Source organism: Marmota marmota, unplaced genomic scaffold (assembly GCF_001458135.2).
Source record: "Marmota marmota marmota unplaced genomic scaffold, marMar, whole genome shotgun sequence".
Classification (NCBI taxonomy): Eukaryota; Metazoa; Chordata; class Mammalia; order Rodentia; family Sciuridae; genus Marmota; species Marmota marmota.
In genome coordinates, this window is record NW_026000136.1 from 2,254,822 (window position 1) to 2,274,238 (window position 19,417).

At 38.8% G+C, this 19,417-nt stretch overlaps 1 protein-coding gene across 1 annotated transcript in view; it reads right to left on the reverse strand.

Moving 5' to 3' along the window:
• Nucleotides 1-11,631, reverse strand: part of Eif2ak1 (eukaryotic translation initiation factor 2 alpha kinase 1) — a 35,862-nt gene extending 24,231 nt beyond the window's left edge. Inside the window, exons 1-3 of the mRNA XM_048785177.1 lie at nucleotides 11,404-11,631; nucleotides 4,228-4,386; nucleotides 1,324-1,457 (exon numbers count right to left, since the gene is read on the reverse strand). Of these exons, the coding sequence (XP_048641134.1) occupies nucleotides 1,324-1,457; nucleotides 4,228-4,386; nucleotides 11,404-11,521 (411 nt within the window). The 5' untranslated portion in view covers nucleotides 11,522-11,631. The remainder of the gene's footprint in view (nucleotides 1-1,323; nucleotides 1,458-4,227; nucleotides 4,387-11,403) is intronic.
• Between the last annotated feature and the right edge of the window lie 7,786 nt (nucleotides 11,632-19,417).

Here is a 19,417-nt window from a genome sequence, read left to right on the forward strand (position 1 = left end):
TATGCAATCTTTCAAAATTCAATGTCACATTTATAGCCCCAAATACTCAAAACAATATTGAAAACAAAACCAAAAACAACTTTTGGCGATGGGTGGGGATCAGAATACCAGAGATCAAATCCAATGATGCTTAACCACTGAGCAACATCCCCAGCCCTTTTTTATTACTTTTTTTGAGACCAGGGTCTCAGTAAATTGCTTAGGATCTCAACTAAATTGCTGAGGCTGGCTTTAACTTGTGACTCTTCTGTCTCAGCTGGGGCTCATTGGTTGAATGCTCCTGAGTTCAATTCCTGGTACCAAAAAAAATAAATAAATAATAAAATGTAAATCACATTATGTCACTCCTATGCTCAAAAAATTGCAATGTGTCCCATCTTATTCTGAGTAAAAACCAAGCCCATTAAAATGGTCTCAAGGGCTAGGGATGTGTCTCAAGCAGTAGCACGCTTGCCTGGCATGCGTGCGGCCCAGGTTCGATCCTCAGCACCACATACAAACAAAGATGTTGTGTCCGCCAAAAACTAAAAAATAAATATTAAAAATTCTCTCTCTCTCTCTCTCAAAAAATAAATAAATAAATAAATAAATAGCACGTGTGAGCCACTGGGTTCAATTCTCAGCACCACATATAAATGAATAAAATAAAGGTCCATCAATAACTTAAAAAAATATTTTTTTAAAAAAAATGGTCTCAAGGTCCTACTTCATCTTTCCCCTCCACTCCTTTGTTTCCCTGAATTTAGGTGTTCCCTCTAAATTCTCCCCTTTGCTCACTCTACTCCAGCCATAGGGATGCCTTTCAGTCCCTCACTCCCAGCCTCAGCACACTGCCACTTGCATACCCACCATGGGACCCTCCTACACTGTTCCTCTGCTTGGAATGATCTTCTTCTACATATCTGCATAGTTCATTCTCTCACCTTCAACTCTTGACTTTAACATTGTGTCAGTGAGGCCCTCCCTGGCCACCCTATGTGAAAGTTACACAGCCCCTCCCAACATCTCCAAAGCCCTTTCACTTCCTTATGTTTGTCTTTTATATTAACACCACCTAACACCTCATATATTTTTATATTTTTTCCTATTGTTTTCTGCCCTCTCATCCAAATATAATCTCCATGAGGGCAGGGATTTTGATCTATTTTGTTCAATGATTTTACCTCAGCACCTCAAAGAGTCTAACACATAATATTTCTTAAATGTTGCTGAATAAGCAAAGTTTATATTTTAAAAAACCTGACATGTAATTAGAATTTCATAATGCTTTAAAATTTAGTTCTCTATTTTTTTCATACACAGAGCACACCCATTAGGGCTTACCTGGCGAACTCGCTCTTTGGCAGACCTCATTAAATGAGTAATAGCTCTGTTGTGATGTAGTCTCAATGAGCTAAACTCATCACTGCAGGTGAAAGAAGACAGCAGCCCCATTTTGATAAAGGTCTCACAGAGTACTATAAAAGAAGAACATGCAAAACGAAGATTTTGCATTAATAAAATGGCTTGAAGATTGATTCTCAAACAGGGGAGCAACAGGTACATTAACTGATCAAGAACACATTTGTAATTACTACCATCTTAAACTGTAGTCATTTGCTATTTTGTGTTGCCAAGTATGCTATGCTTACATGCCTAGTCATTGAAGTACTAAGTTCCATTAAAAAGATGGGGGGGGGGCAAGAAAAAAATGTAAAATCTTCACACATTACATTTTGTTGATAGGCAATAAGATAATAGAGATAGGAGAAAAAAACATAAGAAGTAACAACAGAAGTGAGTATTAACTGTTCTTTTCTGTTACAGAACATCTTAAGCTAACATGCAAAGAGCACAGTAGATGTATATATAGTCCAAATACCAGGCTCTTCAGAAAAAGAAGTTTCTACAGAGATGCCCTGGCTTTTACTCATGAGAAATACAGATATCATAGAGGATATTCTGTTCACACTCAAAACTCTCCACTGAGATCAAGTAACTGAATCACAGCAAAAATATTTATTTAGGAACATTTATTCTATAGAATTGAGATGTTGCTTGATTCTAGAATCACAAAATTATTGTGGGGCAGGTCACTAAGAAAACATACCACGTCCCAGTTTTGTCCAAATTTTGTCTTTATCTAGCCAGCCAGCCAATGACTGGCCCCTGCAGGACCCATAACTATCTCTGCAAGGAATAGCCCCAAGCCTGAACATTTTAGGATATTTATATATATAAGACAAAAACCACATTCAGGTTGATCAGCTGCAAGCAAGCAGGTACAGAAGCTGAATTGGGCAGTTAGCGGGACAATGCGTTGGGTACACTGGTATTTCCCATGGGAATTCCCAGGTTGGCATAGCAGCAAGCAAGCAGAAAGGACATGGGTCAAAATGACCCTAGTTCAGTACAAGTTAGAGAATAGTTACTAACATCTAGACAATCTCTGACAAGGTATACTGCCCAAGAAAAATAGAAACCAAAGAGAACAATTTTACATAAGAAAATTGCTATAAGAATTGCTATTTTGGGGCTGTGATTAAGGCTCATTGGTAGAGAGCTTGCCTTACACACATGAGGCACTGGGTTCAATTCTCAGCACCACATATAAATATGAACAAAATATAGGTCCATCAACAACTTAAAAAAAAAAAGTGCTATTTTGTGTTGCCAAGTTTGCTGTGCTAGGTAACTCTTAATGGGTACAGAGGTGGGGCTTTCCCATGGGAGAAGCATTGCTTACATGAAATGTAATCTTAGGGTAAAATGGAGTTTGTTTGGTCATTGCCCATATAGCCCGACCCATAACAAAAATAAAGCCAACTAGAATCTTCTCTAAAAAATTAGAGTTTTTAAAGTTCAGTAATCTAAAAATGCTGTATATAAGGGATTCAAAATTATCTTAAAATTAGGCTGGGGGCGTAGCTCAGTGAACAAGGCCCTGGATTCAGTTCCCACAATCACCAAAAAGAACAGTAAGATTACAAATCTGCTTTCACTATAAGCAATGTTACTGCAGCAACATTATTATAACTTACTTTCTATACCATGAATCTAATGCAATAAACCCTAGGTACCAGGGTTCTGGAACCTAAGAATCACCTCTTATGCCCCCCACATATGCCACTGCTTAGGATGTACAGTATAAGATTTGCTTTTATTGAGAAAATAATGAATGTACACTATACAAACATTTTTACTACTTTTTATGTCCCATCAAGTTTACAAAAATGAGAACATCTTTTAACTAAAATATATTAGGTTCTAAGACCACATAAATGTATAAGTTTGAGAATTTCTAACACCAAACAAGACCTGGGAAGACCTTTTTAGTAGAAAAGAACCTCAGAATCTGTGACTGGAGATATTAAAGCAGCTACAATGGTCTCAAGTCAATAAACAACCAGCTGGGCGCGGTGGCCCATGCCTATAATTTCAGCTGCCCTAGAGGCTAAGGCAGGAACAGTGAAAGTTTGAGACCAGTCTAGGCATTTTAACAAGATCCTATCTCAAAATGAAAATTAAAAACGGCTGGGGATGTAACTTACTGGTAGACCACCTCTGTGTTCAATCCCCAGTACTGCAAAATGGAAAAAAAGTGCTGAACCAGAAACATCATCTATAATTCTATTCACTTTTTGGCTCAAGTTTCTCATACAAGTACCCTATGGTAGGAATAAAAAACATTTTCAACAACACAATATGCAGCTATTCTAGTTCTCTGGTCTGGTCAAGAACTGGTTCAGAATGCATACATGTGATTTTCTTTTAGCTGCATGTCAACCAAATCAAAACAGATCTTCAAAAATCATATGAATATCACATTATACTACAGATACGAAAGAATGCTCTTTTAGCTGAGAGCAGTGGCACACTCATTTCCAGCACCTCGGAAGGCTGAGGCAGGAGGATCGAAAGTTTGAGGCCAGCCTCAGCCACTTAGTGAGACCCCATCTAAAAATTTAAAAAATCAAAAGGGCTGAGGAGGTAGCTCAGTTTTAAAGCACCCCTGGGTTCAAGCCCCAGTACCCAAAAACAAAAACCAAAAAAAGTCTTTTATTTATGCAATTACATGCAATTTCGGAGCCCCAGGAGTTACCCAAAGAAAATATGAATTTAAGGGATGTAAATTATTCACACTTAATATTGACTCAATTTTATACACCAGCTGTTTCTTGGACCCACATTAAACAAGATAGTGTTTTCATAAGCTTTACTTAGCAAGATCAAGTTATTTTTACTTACATTTAAACACTTGTTTTGATCGACGTACGTTTGGTTCATGAACATGACTCAAGTGTTCCAGCAAAGAAACAAGCAGTAGCTGGTTTGCAACTGCAAAAGGGAAAGTTGGCTGTTGTAGGGGTTCTTTTAACACCTGGAGTTCTGCTGGCACATCAGATTCTAAAAATTTTAAAGGAAAAAATTATTGGTAAACATGTCTCAAAATGAAAAAAACAGCATACTCCAATTAATGAAATACAAATTATTTAACTGAAGAGAAATAAAAAACAAAAGAGTAGTCATGCTAAGTTGAGTTAAGAAAAGCAGGCTTTGTGGAAGTGAGTTTCAAGTTGAATTTTATAAGATGGAGGACCAGTAGCAAGATGTCATGAGGCAGAAGGGAAACAGTTTTGGTAGCAATGATATGTACAATGGAAGGAAAAAAACAAAATGATTTTAAAGCAAATAAGCAAGCAAGTGTAGAATAGGATGGCCTCCATCCTCTGGGGAGCAAGCATAAAGAAAGAAGGCTGACAAAGGAGAGAAGGAAAGAAGGATGGAAACTACTGTGAACACATGATTGCATATGTACAGGTGTTGTACGTGTGTAATCTCTTCTTTTTTGGTACTGGAAATTGAACCCAGGGGCACTTAACCACTGAGCCACATCCCTAGTCCTTTTTTATATTTTATGCAGAGACAGGGTCCCACTGATTCGCTTAGGGCCTTGCTAAATTGCTGAGGCTGGCTTTGAACTCGCAAACTTCCTGCCTTAGCCTTCCAAATTGTGCGCCACTGCACCCAGCTTCTTCTAATTTTTAAAAAACAATATAAAGTGTTACCATCACCATTTTTTACAGACATTTTTTACAGATGAGGACACTGATCTAAGAGATTAAGGACTAGCAAATCAGGCAGGTTAGCCTGACTCCCAAGTTCACCCTCTCACCACTATGCAAGATCAAACAGACAGATGAGCTGGCACTTCAGTTGAAGGTCATACGTTCTCACTAATGGTTTATTTAATAAATTATTGAACAGGTAAAAAACATAATAAAGGAAAAATACTTGAAGACACCATGATGGTGGTCTGGAAGGAGGCAGGAAGTAAACAAGGGAAGATGTGGATAAACTGAGTAAAGGAGGCAAGTTATAGAACCATTGAGAGCAAGATTTAAAACACTAGGAATGGGGAGGAAGAGGTATTAATGAGTGTGAAAACTTGTAAGAGGAGCTGTCAGAGGAAAGATGAGACACATCAATTCTCAACAGTTGTGGATGCATTCAATTGGAAATATCCTGCAGGCAGATGACTGTGTATCTTTTATACCTTCAAAAACTGGCACACACCTGTAATCCCAGTGACTTTGGGGGCTGAAGCAGAAGTATTGTGAGTTCAAAGCCAGCCCCAGCAACTTAGCAAGGCCCTAAGCGAAATCAGAGAGACCCTGTCTCTACATAAAATATAAAACAGGGCTGGGGATGTGGCTCAGAGGTTAAGCGCCCCAGGTTCAATCCCTGGAACCAAAAAAGTAAAATAAATAAATAAAATTGGCCCATTTCAAATATTCTGTTCCTCTCTCCTCTATCAACCACTAAATGTCCTGGAAGACCAGACATTTTCAAATCCAGTCTTTATTTATCAATTTCTTCACTGATCTGTAGGTAGGGGGGGACACACCCGCATGACATTCTTGTAGCAGATGTGCTATTCATTTTAAATAAATACTTAGTTGTTTGAGTATGGGAAAGAAAAAAAATGAAAAATGTGGCCTCACAAAAACTTCCTTATGTGAAGACATCTTAAAAAAAAAAAAAAAAAAAAAAGCAAGAAACACTGTTGTATATCTTTATTTATTTATTTTCAGTGTCAGGGATGAAACCCAAGCCTTCATGAATGCCAAGCAGACACACTACCACTGAGCCACATCCCCAACCCATATAAAGACATCTTAAAATACAAATCACAAATTCAGACACAGTACTTATGTCTGTATTATGCATGACAAGAAAAGGAAATAAAACTTACATAGACGTCTCACAAGCTAATAAAAAGCACAATTAAAATTTAACAGGTTTGGGCTGGGGCTGTGGCTCAAGTGGTAGCGCGCTCGCCTGTCATGCGTGCGGCCCGGGTTCGATCCTCAGCACCACATACAAACAAAGATGTTGTGTCCGCCGAGAACTAAAAAAATAAATAAATATTTAAAAAAAAAAAAAAAAAAAAAAAAAAAAAATTTAACAGGTTTAATGTAACTGGTAATTAATGACATACATATTAAAATATCTAAGGCACTAGAGTCTGTTCATCACATTGGTAACTATTTAAAGCCTGAAATACTTGGTATTGCCAAGGGCACAGAAAAAGCAGGCATGGCTGGGTGTGGTGGCAAATGCCTGTAATCCCAGCCACTGTGGGGCCTGAGGCAAAAAAAAAAAATCACAAGTTTGAGGCCAAGCCTGGGCAACTTACCAAGACACTGTTTCAAAATAAATAAATAAAATAAAAAGAGATAGGGAGGAGTTAGCTCAGTGGTGGAGTGCCTGGATAGCATGAGCAAGGCCCTACATTCAATCTCCAGGGCAAAAAAAGAGGAGGAAAGAAAAACAGGTATGTTCAAACACAAGAGATACGAAAGTGTTTACAACATTTGACAATACAACTGTAGAACTTGAAAAGTGCAAACCTTTGATCTATCAAAGCACAACAAAAATGCATACAAGACATTCAGTAAGATACTGTTTAGAATACTGAAAATTTTTTAAAAATTAAATATATATAAAACACTACTATGCAGCAGTTAGAAATGGTAGTGTATAGAAAGATAATCATAAGGTTTATTATCAAATCAAAGAAGCAAGCTATAAAACAATACTAAGAAAAAAACAATTAATACTAATGAAGGTAACATGAGACAGTTTTATATGTGGGAGTACATGCCAACATAACCTTCCCTATCATCACTGTATCAAAAATCTTAAACATACAAAAAAGTAAAAAGAAAAAAGGGGAAAAAACTAACCACGTTACTTCTTTGATCCAACAATCCTACTTCTATGGATTTATTCATGGATTTATTCTGAAGAAATAATCAGACAGTACAAATATATGACAACAAATCCCACCACTATGTATGACTATAACACATCAATAAAAAATAAATTTTAAGGGCTGGGGATATAGCTCTGTTGGTAGACTGCTTGCCTCACATGCACAAGGCCCTGGGTTCAATCCTCAGCACCACAAAATAATAATAATATTAATAATAACAATAATTTTTAAAAGAATAATAATGACAAAGATTTATGTATGTATACAGGTACATGGAGTATGTATGTATATAAGCGTCCAACAGTATTATTTCTATCATTTTTATACATTATTTCTAACGATAAAAAAGACAAATCTTTTTCAACAATAGAGCACAAAACTAAATTAACAATAGTATGAATGTTACACAGTCTTATTTGTAAAAGAGCAAAAATAAATGATACTACAAATGGTATACCATCTAGTTTTGTTTCATTAACAGTATTGGTGATTGAACCCAGGGTCTCACACAGGGTCTCTACCACTGAGCTACACCTCCAACCCTTTTTATCTTTTATTTTAAGACAAGGTCTTACCATATTAGTAGGGTTGACCTCAAAGATGCAATCCTCCTGCCTCAGTCTCCCAAGTGGTAGAGACTACAAGGCACACACCACCATGCCTCCTTGATCAAAAATCTAAAATGCATTTACTTTATAGTTAAATAAATACACAAAAATTTTGAAAGCTGGAAAGAACAAAACAGACTAAATTTCTGTCCCCTTGTTTTTAACGATACAGCTACAGATTTTGTAAAAGAAATTAAATTATATTATAATGCTGTTTTATAGTCTGACTGTTCCAAATATATAATATAGTATGGAGGACAGTGACTGGTATACAGCTCTCAATAAATACCTGCAAATAAATATATCAAATTGTTTCTCTTTCTTCCTTTTATTTATTTAGTTAGTTAGTTATTTGTTTTCTTTATTTCTCTTTTTTTTTGCAGAGCTAGAGATCAAAACCTGGGCTTCTCCCATGCCAAGCAAAAGTTCTACCACTAAGCTATACTCCCAGCCCAAAATATCAAATTGTTCACAGTGAGTATTCCTCTGGGATGTGAGTATAGGCAATTACCCTCCCAACCCCTTTTTTTCCTTTATACTTTTAAAACTTTGTGAATGTATTTCAACAAAATTAGATGGAAATCATCAATCCATTCCTGTTACCTTTCTTGGACAAACATTTTAAAATGTGAAATCATTAATAAAAACTGTCTTTAGCTACACCAAAATGTAAACCATAGCCTCTGGATGATGAGATTATGGTTTTTAAATCTTCATGCCTTTCTATATTCTAAACATTCTGTTAATGTAAAAACTTCTCCCTGACCCCCATACTGGGGATTGAACCCAGGGGCACTTTACCCCTGAGCTACATTCCCAGGCCTTTTTAATTTTTTATTTTGAGACAGGATCTCACAGAGTTGCCAAAACTGGATTCAAACTTTTGATCCTCCTGCCTCTGCCTCCTGAGTACCTGAAATTACAGTGCTGTGCCACCATGCCTGGTAAAATTTTTAAAAATATGTACGCTTAAGGGGATTGAACTCAGGGGCACTTCAACATTGAGCCACATCTCCAGCCCTATTTTGTATTTTATGTAGAGACAGGGTCTCACGGAGTTGCTTAGCACTCACTTTTGCTGAGTCTAGTTTAGGACTCGTGATCCTCCTGCCTCAGCCTCCTGAGCCACTGGGATTACAGAATAGCGCCACCACGCCGGGCTCGTACACTTAACCATTAAAGTGGTAAGACTGTGGATAGGAGGGTTGTCTCCTTCTTTATACTCTTAGTTTTCCCCATTTTATACAATGAGAAAATTCTATCTTATTTACTTATCTACCTTTTTACATCTGGGGATCAAACCCAGAGCTAGGGATATGCCAGGCAAGCAGTCTGACAATGAGCTATATCCCCAGCCCAGAAATTCTACTTTTTAATATAAAGAAATAAAAGAGAAAAGTTGGTCATTTTTCAAATGAGCTTTTAATAATTCAAGAAAATGGACAACATTTAAAAGACCAGAGGAAAGATATTCAAATGAGTAAAATGGAAAAGAAAGAAAGGCTGAAGCTGAAAGATTCCCATTTCACAGTACTGGTTATGAGTAGAAGAGAAAAAGGAAAGTAGCAAAGAGGTAAAGTTCTCATAAAATGGTAAGAAATAAGACACAGATACTAGGGCTGGGGTTCTGGCTCAGCGATGGAGTGCTCGCCTCACACATGGGAGACCCTGGGTTCGATCCTCAGCACCACATACAAAAATAAACAAGTGAAATAAAGGTGTTGTGTCCAACTACAACAAAAAAATAAAATTAATAAAATTTAAAAAATAAAAAGATAGACACTAGATGAATTCGAGATCTAGACTTCTGCCAAGCAGGATGGGAGTATACAAACAGAAAAGGGATCATCTAATTTAATCTCCCCAGGAGAAGCGGAAGACAAGCCCAGAAGATAAACTTGTAATAACTTTTTCTTTTTTCAGTTGTAGATGGACACAATATCTTTATTTTATTTATTTATTTTTATGCAATGCTGAGAATTGAACACAGTGCCTCACACATGCTAGGCAAGCACTCCACCATTGAGCTACAATCCCAGCCTCCCTGAAATAACATTTTTTAAAAACTGTCAGATGAAGAGAATGAATGAAACCATGGGCTTACTGCTGGCCCTCTTTATTGAACCCAGGGCCTCCTGCATGCCAGGCAAGTGTTCTACCACTAAGATATATCCCCAACTCTTTTCATTTTATTTTTGAGACAAGATCTTGCTAAGTTACCCAAGCTGGCCTCAAACTTGTGATCCTTCTGCCAGAGCATCTTGAGTAATTGGGATTACAGATGTGTGCCACTGTGCCTAGCTCCTGGTATTCCTTATGCTCACAAAAAGAAAACCTACAAAAACTTTATCAAAGGCAGATGTTGGTTTTAAAGAGAACAAGAGAGAAGAAAAATTTTTAAAGTTTATCTAAGATCACTCCCTTCAAAAGTAATCTTTGGTTTGCAGAAACGCTTATCACAGAAAGAAACTTGCATGTTTACAGCTGGGGCTTACCCTATGACATAACATGTTCCACAGTATTGAGCTGCTGTTAATATACCACCTAAAGTGAGGGGGGGGATCTATGTATCTATTAAAAAACTGTTATCTTACAAATTTCCTCTGTAAAACTCTACCTAAATTACCACCACGGTCTGCTTTTTTTTTTTTTTTTTTCATTGTGGTAAAGCATTACAGGCAGTATTAGGAATGAAAATGCAAGGACTTTTCCAAAACCTTTTCAACTCAATTTGCACTTTTAAATCCACTGCAACAAAGTAATATTTATTCCATGCTTCAACTGAATGTGTATTCTCTGTAGTCATTTTATTAGGAATACTGTATAGTTAAAACTTCTTTGAGTCCTTGTCCGTTTTGGTGCTGGGGATTGAACTCAGGGTCTCATTTATGCTTAAACACCAGCTGTATCACTGAAGCTTTCAGCCCCAGCCCCAATGTATTCATTCTTGATACCACATTTAATTTTTAAAATTGTCCAAAAAAAACTGGCAGCAACTAACAACCCTGCATTTTCAGTAAAATAGTAGAGTCCTTGTTTTAGGACCTCTCACTTTATGCTAGTTGACTTAAGTAACGGCCATCTAATAACCAAAAGCCTCAAGAAAACGGGCATTTCCACTGCCTCACTGTAAGAAATCATCATTCTATTACTGATGCAAAACTACAAGCTACACATTGCGTCTCCTAGCCCAAACTGTTCTGCATATAGTCTGCAGAACAAAGATCATTCTCAACGACTGACCAAACCACACAGCGTAAGAGCTGGAAAGTGGCCACCTGAAAGTCCTGAGCCATCCAAAGGCCTCAGTCCGCAAAAAGGAAACCAAGGAGCAGAAATGTAAACAAACAAGCAGATCGGAGAAGCTTTTTCAATAAATATTTACCTTACCCTGACTGCCCGCACGCCACCCCGGGTGCAGCCCGGAGGCAGCTGAACTAACCCAGGTACTGAAACGACCGCTGCCGACGCCGAACTGCACTGAACCGCGGATGGTCAGGGGACAGCCAGACGGCGCGAGGCAGCGGGTTCACTCACCATCATACTTGGGATCAGAGCCCTCGGCCGGAAAGTCGATAGCGGGCGGCGAGGCTATAGCTCCCGCCCGGGCGCCCTCGGCTTTGTCCTCCCGGGCCCCAGAGCCGCCCCCCAGCATCTCCAGCCGCGCGCGGGCCTCAGCCCCGCCCGCAGGCTTGCCCAAAACCACTTATGCTCGCCACCAGCAGCGATCAACGCCGACCCGGAAGTAGCGCCTCGCTGGGCGGAAGTCCCGCCCCTGCCTCCCTGGCGCCGCCGGAGGGGCGGACTCAGTGCAGACTCCGCCCGGTCCCACGTCCTGGCGAGTGCGCCCAGTAGGTTATTCTAGGGCCTCGCTGGTTCTGGGTGCATGGTTGCACTGAGTGTGTGGGTGTGCTGCTGCCAGTCTTCCCTCCCGGAAGACTTGAGTCTGTGCAGACGAGTTTTAACACATCTCACTCCAAGAGTCAGGCGTCAGTGTAAAAATTATTTGTCTGAGAGACTAATTAGAAATATTTAATTTTTGTGGGTACAATGCTGAATTTTTTTTGGGTGGACACAATATCCTTATATTTATGAAGTGCTGAGGATCAAACCCAGTGCCTTATGCGTGCTAGGCGAGCACTCTACCACTGAACCACAACCCCAGCCCCCTGGATTTATTTTTGTAAACCGTTAAGCCACAATCAAGTAGGAAATGCCAACTTGATCCCAGAGTGAATTTAACCTTACAGAAATAACGCTGGTTTGGGGACTGCATTTACAATTGAAATGTTTTCAAACCTGAATACTTATTCCCATGTGACCTCCAGGCCACCCTGGATCTACTGTTTTGAAACCCTCAGGTTCAAAACCCCATCATCCCCCATCTGCAGCTGACCCTGGTGACTCAGTCCCTAACACAATGTTTTTGAAAATAATCCATAAGGAGATCTTGGATTAGATAAATACAGTTGTGATAGTCTTTACGACTTGAGACCTTGAACTCAATGCGATGTAGAAAACTGGTAATGTTGAATTTTTTTTATTTGAACAATACATTCCATATACTGGATGTGTTAAGGATACAGTTAAGGATACAGTTCTCTAAAACTTCCCATGCCTTGCTAATGTTCTGGGAGAAGACCGCCTTTTTTAGAGAGTGCTTTAACTATATGTAGCCACAATTTAAGAAAGCAAATACCCCTGTAATCTCAAGGACTCAGAAGGCTGAGGCAGGAGGATCTCAAATTTGAGGCCAGGCTCAGCAATTTAGCGAGACCCTGTCTCAAATAAAAAGGACTAAGTATGTGGCTGCATGGTAAAGCTCCCCTGGGTTCAATCCCTGATACCAAACATTTTAATTAATCACTTTAAGAAAAAAAATATCTTTGACTCAACAGTTCCACTTTCAACCCAGAGACAGTTCCAAATGTTTGTAATCCCAGCAAGAAAGACTGAGACAGGAAGATGCCAAACTCAGCAAGTTAGCAAGACCCTTAGTAATTTAGTAAGGGAATGCGGCTCAGGGGTAAAGTGCCACTGGGTTCAATCCCTTGTATCAAAAAGAAAGAAAAAAAAAAAAACAGTTACACTTTCAGGAATTTATTCTAAGTAAAAGGTTAAGAATGAACAAAAAAAAAAAAAAAAAAAGAGCTGGGCATGGTGGTGCACACCTGTAATCACAGCCACTCTAGAGGCTGAGGCAGGAGTGTCACAATTCAAAACCAGCCTCAGCAATTTAACAAGGCCCCAGGGAACTTTGAGAGACCCTGTATTGAAGATGATGATGATGATGATGATGATAAAAGCCTGGGGATGTGGCTCAGCGGTAAAGTACCCTGGGTTCGATTCCCAGTACCAAAAAAATTTTTGTAATCCCAGCAACTTAGAAGGCTGAGGCAGGAGGTTCGCAAGTTCAAAGCCAGCCCCAGGAAAAAAGAGACACTAAGCAACTCAGTGAGACCCTGTCTGTAAATAAAAATACAAAATGGGTTGGGGATGTGGTTCAATGGTCAAGTTCAATCACTTGTACACTCCCACAAAAAAAGTTACTGGGTGATTTCCAACTCTGGGGCTCCTTCTTTTCAGAAAAAGTCTCTGTATCTCTGTTGCCTTTGCAATAAAACTACTTTAAAAAGAAAAAAGAGAGAGAGAGAGAGAGAGTGAGTTATTGGGCCAGGTGCACTAGCACACACCTGTAATCCCAGCAACTCAGGGAGCTGAGGCAAGAGGATACCAAGTTCGAAGCCAGCCTCAGCAATTTAGCAAGACTGTCTCAAAATAAAAAAATAAAAAGTATTGGGGGGCACTGGGTTTGTGGCTCAGAGGTAGAGCACTCACCTAGCATGCGTGAGGCACTGGGTTTGATCCTCAGCACCACATAAAAAATAAAGTAAAATAAAGATATTTTTCCACCTATAACTAAAAAATAAATATTGAAAAAAATAAAAAGGATTGGGATATAGTTCAGTAATTAAGCAATAAAAAGTAAAAAGGACTGGGAATGTAGCGCCCAATGTTCAAAACTCAGTGCAAAGAAGCAAAAGTTTTGGGGGCTAGTGATGTAACTCAGTGGTTGAGTGCTTGCCTAGCATGTGCAAGGCCCAGGTTTTAATCCTCAGTGAGGGTAGGGATTTGAGATCCTCTAGGGAGCTGAGGAAGGAGAATTGAAATTCAGGGCCAGCCTCTCTAATTCAACAAGTCCCTGTCTCAGAGTAAAATATACAAATGAAGGGAATATAATTCAGTGATAGAGCACCCCTGGGTTCAATACCTTGTCATAAATAAATAAATAAATAAATAAATAAATTTATTGGGGCTGAGCATATAGCTCAGTGGTAGAGCACTTGCCTTAAGCATGTACAAGGCCCTGGGTTTGGTCCCCAGCACTGCAAAATAAGAATGAAAAACTTAATCATAACACTGGTTATAATACTAAAGATAATATGTTTGGCTAACTAATTTAGGAACACACTCTATATGCATTAAAAATGTCAGTAAGGGGCCTGGTGTGTAGCTCAGTGGTAGCTCCATGTAAAGTTCTGTGTTCCATCCCCAGCATTGCAGCACAACAACAAAAATATTGTTTGTGTCCCTCTTATTTTAAATTCTGAAAAAAACCAAAACTGTTTATGTGCAATATCTGGTTCTCACTGCTTTTCTGCCATAACTGGAAATGCCTAGTAATATTGATGTTATGGGGAAAAAGCAACTCATTCAAGTGGATATATATAAATGGAGTAAACTAGAAGACACTGTGTAATTTATACTTAAAACTGTTATTTGTTTGTTTGTTTATTCATTCATTTATTTTTTGGGACTGGGGATTGAACCCAGCAGCACTCTACCACTGAGTCACATCCCCAGCTCTTTTTTGAGACAGGGTCTTGCTAAGTTGCCCAGGCTAACCTTGAACTTGAGATCTTTCTGTCTCAGTCTTGCAATTCCCTGGAATTACAGGCACGCATCAGCATGCTGGGACTTGAAATGTTTTAAATAGATTTCCTTGCATGGCATGGTGGTGCAGGCCTATAATCCCAGAGGCTAAGGAGACTGAGGCAGGAGGATTACCAGTTCCAGGCCAGCCTCAGCAATTTTAGCAAGGCTCTAAGCAACTTAGTGAGACCCTGTCTTAAAATAAAATTTAAAAGGCTGGGGAATATACCTCAGTGGTAAGGCACCTCTGGGCTCCCCAGTATTATTACCACTACTACTACTACTACTACTAATAATAATAATAATAATAATAATAATAATGTAATATTATTATTTTCCCTTTCACCTATATATAGGAGCATATCCAAAGTAAATAATCAAGTTGGGCAGAATGGCACAGACTCTAATCTCAAGGATTTGGGAGGCTGAGGCAGGAAGATCACAAGTTTATCCAAATCCTATCTCAAAATAAAAAATAGAAAAAGACTAGGGGTGTAACTCAGTGATAAAGTGCCCCTGGTTTCCATCCACAATAAGAAATAACATAAAAAATCAGAGTATCATATAAAAATGAATCTGTAAATTCATCTGCCAGGCCTGGTAGGGCACACCCAGCAACTGCAGAGACTGAGGCAGAAAGATCACAAGTTCAAGGCCAGCTTTGACAATTTGGTGAGACACTCAGCAACTTAGTGAGACCTTGACTCAAAATAAAAAAGGAAAGGACTGGGGATGTAACTCAGTGGTAAAGTGCCTCTGGATTCAATCCCCAGTACCAATGTGGGAGGTAGGGGAGAAGAGCAATGAAATAAAGCCAAATTGCAAATAAAAGAGTAATTGCCATATATCTATGCTGTGAAACTTTATGTGGTCATTAGAAAACTTGAAAAGGAAGCACGTTCTTCTCTTGCCTTCTATGACATCATATTCTTCTGGTTTTCCTCTTTTTTACTGGTCCTTCATTCGGGATCCCTTACTAAAATCTCCTTTTCCAAATGTGTAATTCTGTAGGACTCTTGTTATCTCTGTCCAAGAGATAACCAGGGGCTTTACTATACTTAGAATACCACCTACAAGCTAACAACCCTCAAATGTATGTCTACATCACAGATGTATTCTCTTGGATGCCTCAAGAGTATAGAGTATCTCAAATTCCTAAAAAGTTTTTTTTTGTTGTTTTTTTTTTTTTTTTTAACGGGGATTGAACCCAGGGGCATTTAACCACTGAGCCACATCCTGGTTCTTTTCATTTTTTATTTTGAGACAGGGTCTCACTAAATTGCCGAGGCTGGCTTTGAGCTTCAGTTCTCCTGCCTAAGCCTCCAGAGTTGCTGGGATTACAGGTGTGTGTCACCATGCTCCGATATAAAAAGATTCTTTATTTTCCTTCTAAAAATTGTTTTTCATTATCCTTCTTCATCCAAGTAAATTGCATATAATCCATCCATTTTTCCAAGCCTAAAAACTGGCAGCCGATCTTTATACTATATCCAGAAATATTTGGCTGTCTATAAATTAATTTGTTTTAAAAAAAAAAGATAGAAAAGAAAGAAATATAAGAAGCTGAGGAATGAGGCTCAGTAGTAAGAGTGTTCACCTGGCATGCATGAAGCTTTGGGTTTCTCTCCCCAGCATCACAAAAAAAAAAAAAAAGAAAGAAAAAGAAAGAAGGAAAAAGAAACATAATACAGCATAGAAATCTGCAATATTAAACATAAAGGTAACCAAAGAGGAACCCCAAATAGCCAGTAAACATAGCAAAAGATGCATAAATTTCACTAGTTACAAGTAAATGCAAAATAAAAAATGAAATATTACATTTGCAAAATTAAAGTTTCTAATACCAAGTGTTGGTGAGCATGTGGAAAAAGAAGATTATACGTTGCTAAAGAGCTATTTATTCCTTTATTTTGGTATCAGGGATTAAATTCAAGGGTACTTAACCACTTAGCCACATCTCCAGACATTTTTACTTTTTATTTTGAGGCAGAGTCTTGCTAAGTTGCTTAGGGCCTCTCTAAATTGCTGAGGCTGGTCTTGAATTTGAGATCCTTCTGAGTCCCTGGGATTACAGGTGTGTACCACCATACCCAACTAAAGAGAAATTTAGTAATATTGAATGCGGGGAGTCAGCTTTTACTCCACAGCCAGCCCATTCCAACAAGAGGAACTCCATTCTCACCGCCCTTGCGAGACCTGGGTGGGAATTGAATAAAGTCAAACAGTTGACAAAGGTCTCCTCCCTGACCTACCTCTACTGGGGATGAACTCTCTTCTCACCTAGGCCCTGATTTGGGGTGGTTCCATGTTCATCTCTACATTGTCCAATTTTAGCAAGAATCCTGAATAGGATGCAGTGGCACACCACTGTAGTCCCAGCTACTTGGGAATCTGAGGCAGGAGGATCTCTTTTTTTTTTTTTTAATTTTTAATATTTATTTTTTAGTTTTCGGCGGACACAACATCTTTCTTTGTATGTGGTGCTGAGGATCGAACCCGGGCCGCACGCATGCAAGGCAAGCGCGCTACCGCTTGAGCCACATCCCCAGCCCACAGGAGGATCTCTTGAGCCCAGGAATTTGAAGCCAGCCTGGGCAAAACAGCAAGACCCTGTCTGAAGAAAGAAAATAAGAATCCTTATGAGTCACTATAGCCATAATCCCCTATCCTTCATATCTGATCATCCTTGATATTTAATCAGATTTTCCTCCTCTTCTACCATTCCCAAGGTGATGCCTGATCACACTCGCCTGCCTTCACACAGCATCCTATTAGGTCAGTTTGGCCAGAATTTCCCCCCTAACCCTGGAGTTTCCCCTTAGTAATTTTTCATTCACTGGCACATTCAGTTACACATTCCCATCTTCCCTTGTTGTCTTCAGAGTCAAATCTGACCTCCTCTCCTACAAATGCCTTTCAATAAAATTGTCCTTACCATCTTGAACAAGTGACATGAATAATTTTTTTCTTTTATCATGTACATACCCAAGATCCAGAATCCCCCTGTGGGTTCCCTTTGGATGCCCCTATATATGTGCCCAAGGATATGTACATATGTTTGTTGCAACATTATTTGTAAAAACAAATTTGGAAATGCCCTAATCCAACAGAGAAATGGACAAATAAAAGTATGTGAACAAATATTATAGAACAGTTAGAATGAGCCAAGTAGCCACCAGGGACATTGAATCAGCACAGAGAAGCCAGGCATGATAGTGCACACCTGTAATCTCAGCCTCAAGTTTAAGTACAGCCTCAGCAATTTAGCAAGACCCTGTCTCAAAATTTAAAAATAACAGGGGTTGTGCAGTGGTGAAGTGCCCCTGGGTTAGATCCCCAGTACAAAAAAAAAAAAATATAGTAAAAACACTAAATTACAGAAAGCAATAATAGGTATTATTATTATTATTTGTGTGTCTGTGTGTGTGTATGTGTGGTGTGTGCCCAGGGCCTTTGCATGAGAGGCAACACTTTTACCAACTGGGCTATACTCCCAGGCCCAGAAGACAATAATAGTAAGAATAATTGCTTATGAGAATACACAGGTAAAGAAAATTTATTAAATACATTGCCCAAGGTCACACAACCTGTAGACAGTGCAGTCAGAATTTTTTCTCAATACACCTTTCATTGTTATTTATATTTTTTATAATACCTTTTTTGTTGTGGTGGTGCTGCTGCTGGGGATTAAACCCAGGGTCTCATTCATGCTAAGCAAACACTCTACCACTGAGCCACATCCCCAGTCCCTATAATATTGAGTTTTATTTTGGCTCAGATGTTCTTAACTAGGCATAGCAATATCTTTATTTTGAATATCTTTATTTTTGTGTGGTGCTGAGGATTTACCCTAATACCCAACACGTGTGAGGCAAGTGCTCTATCACTGAGCCACAACCACAGCCCCCCATAATAGCTTTTTTTTTTAAAGTGTGAGCCAAAATAAATAGTTGTAGATGGACACAATATCCTTATTTATTTTTATGTGGTGCTGAGATTCGAACCCAGTCCCTCAGGCATGCAGAGCAAGTGTTCTATCACTGAGCTATAACGCCAGATCCCTATAATAGCTTTTTTTAAGGTAAAATTTATATAACATAAAATTCTCTTTTTTTCCTGGCAGTACTGGGGATGAAACCCTGGGACACTTTACCACTGAGCTACATCTCCAATCCTTTATAATTTTTGAAACAAGGTCTTTTTAAGCTGCTCAGGCTGTTCTTGAACTTGGCGATTCTCCTGCCTCAGCCTCCTGAGTTGCTGGGATTACAAGTGTGCACCACCACACCTGGCTTAAAATTAACTCTTTTAAATGTAGAATTCAGTAGATTTTAGCATATTCAGAGAATTGTAAAACTGTTACTATCTAAATTTAAACACTTTCATCACCTCAAAAAAAGATCCCTGGCAGGCAGAATTGAAATCCAAGCAGTTTGGCTCCAAATTCAATCTCAGAAAGTATAGTATGATGCCATGTATATAAAACATTTTACACATGCTAAAAGTGCACATTATTTAAGGACACAGCCATTTGTAGTAAAAAATGTTAACATGTAGATGGGAATGCTGTCTTACTTTATTTCACTTTGTGTGTGATGCTGGGATCCAACCCAGGGGA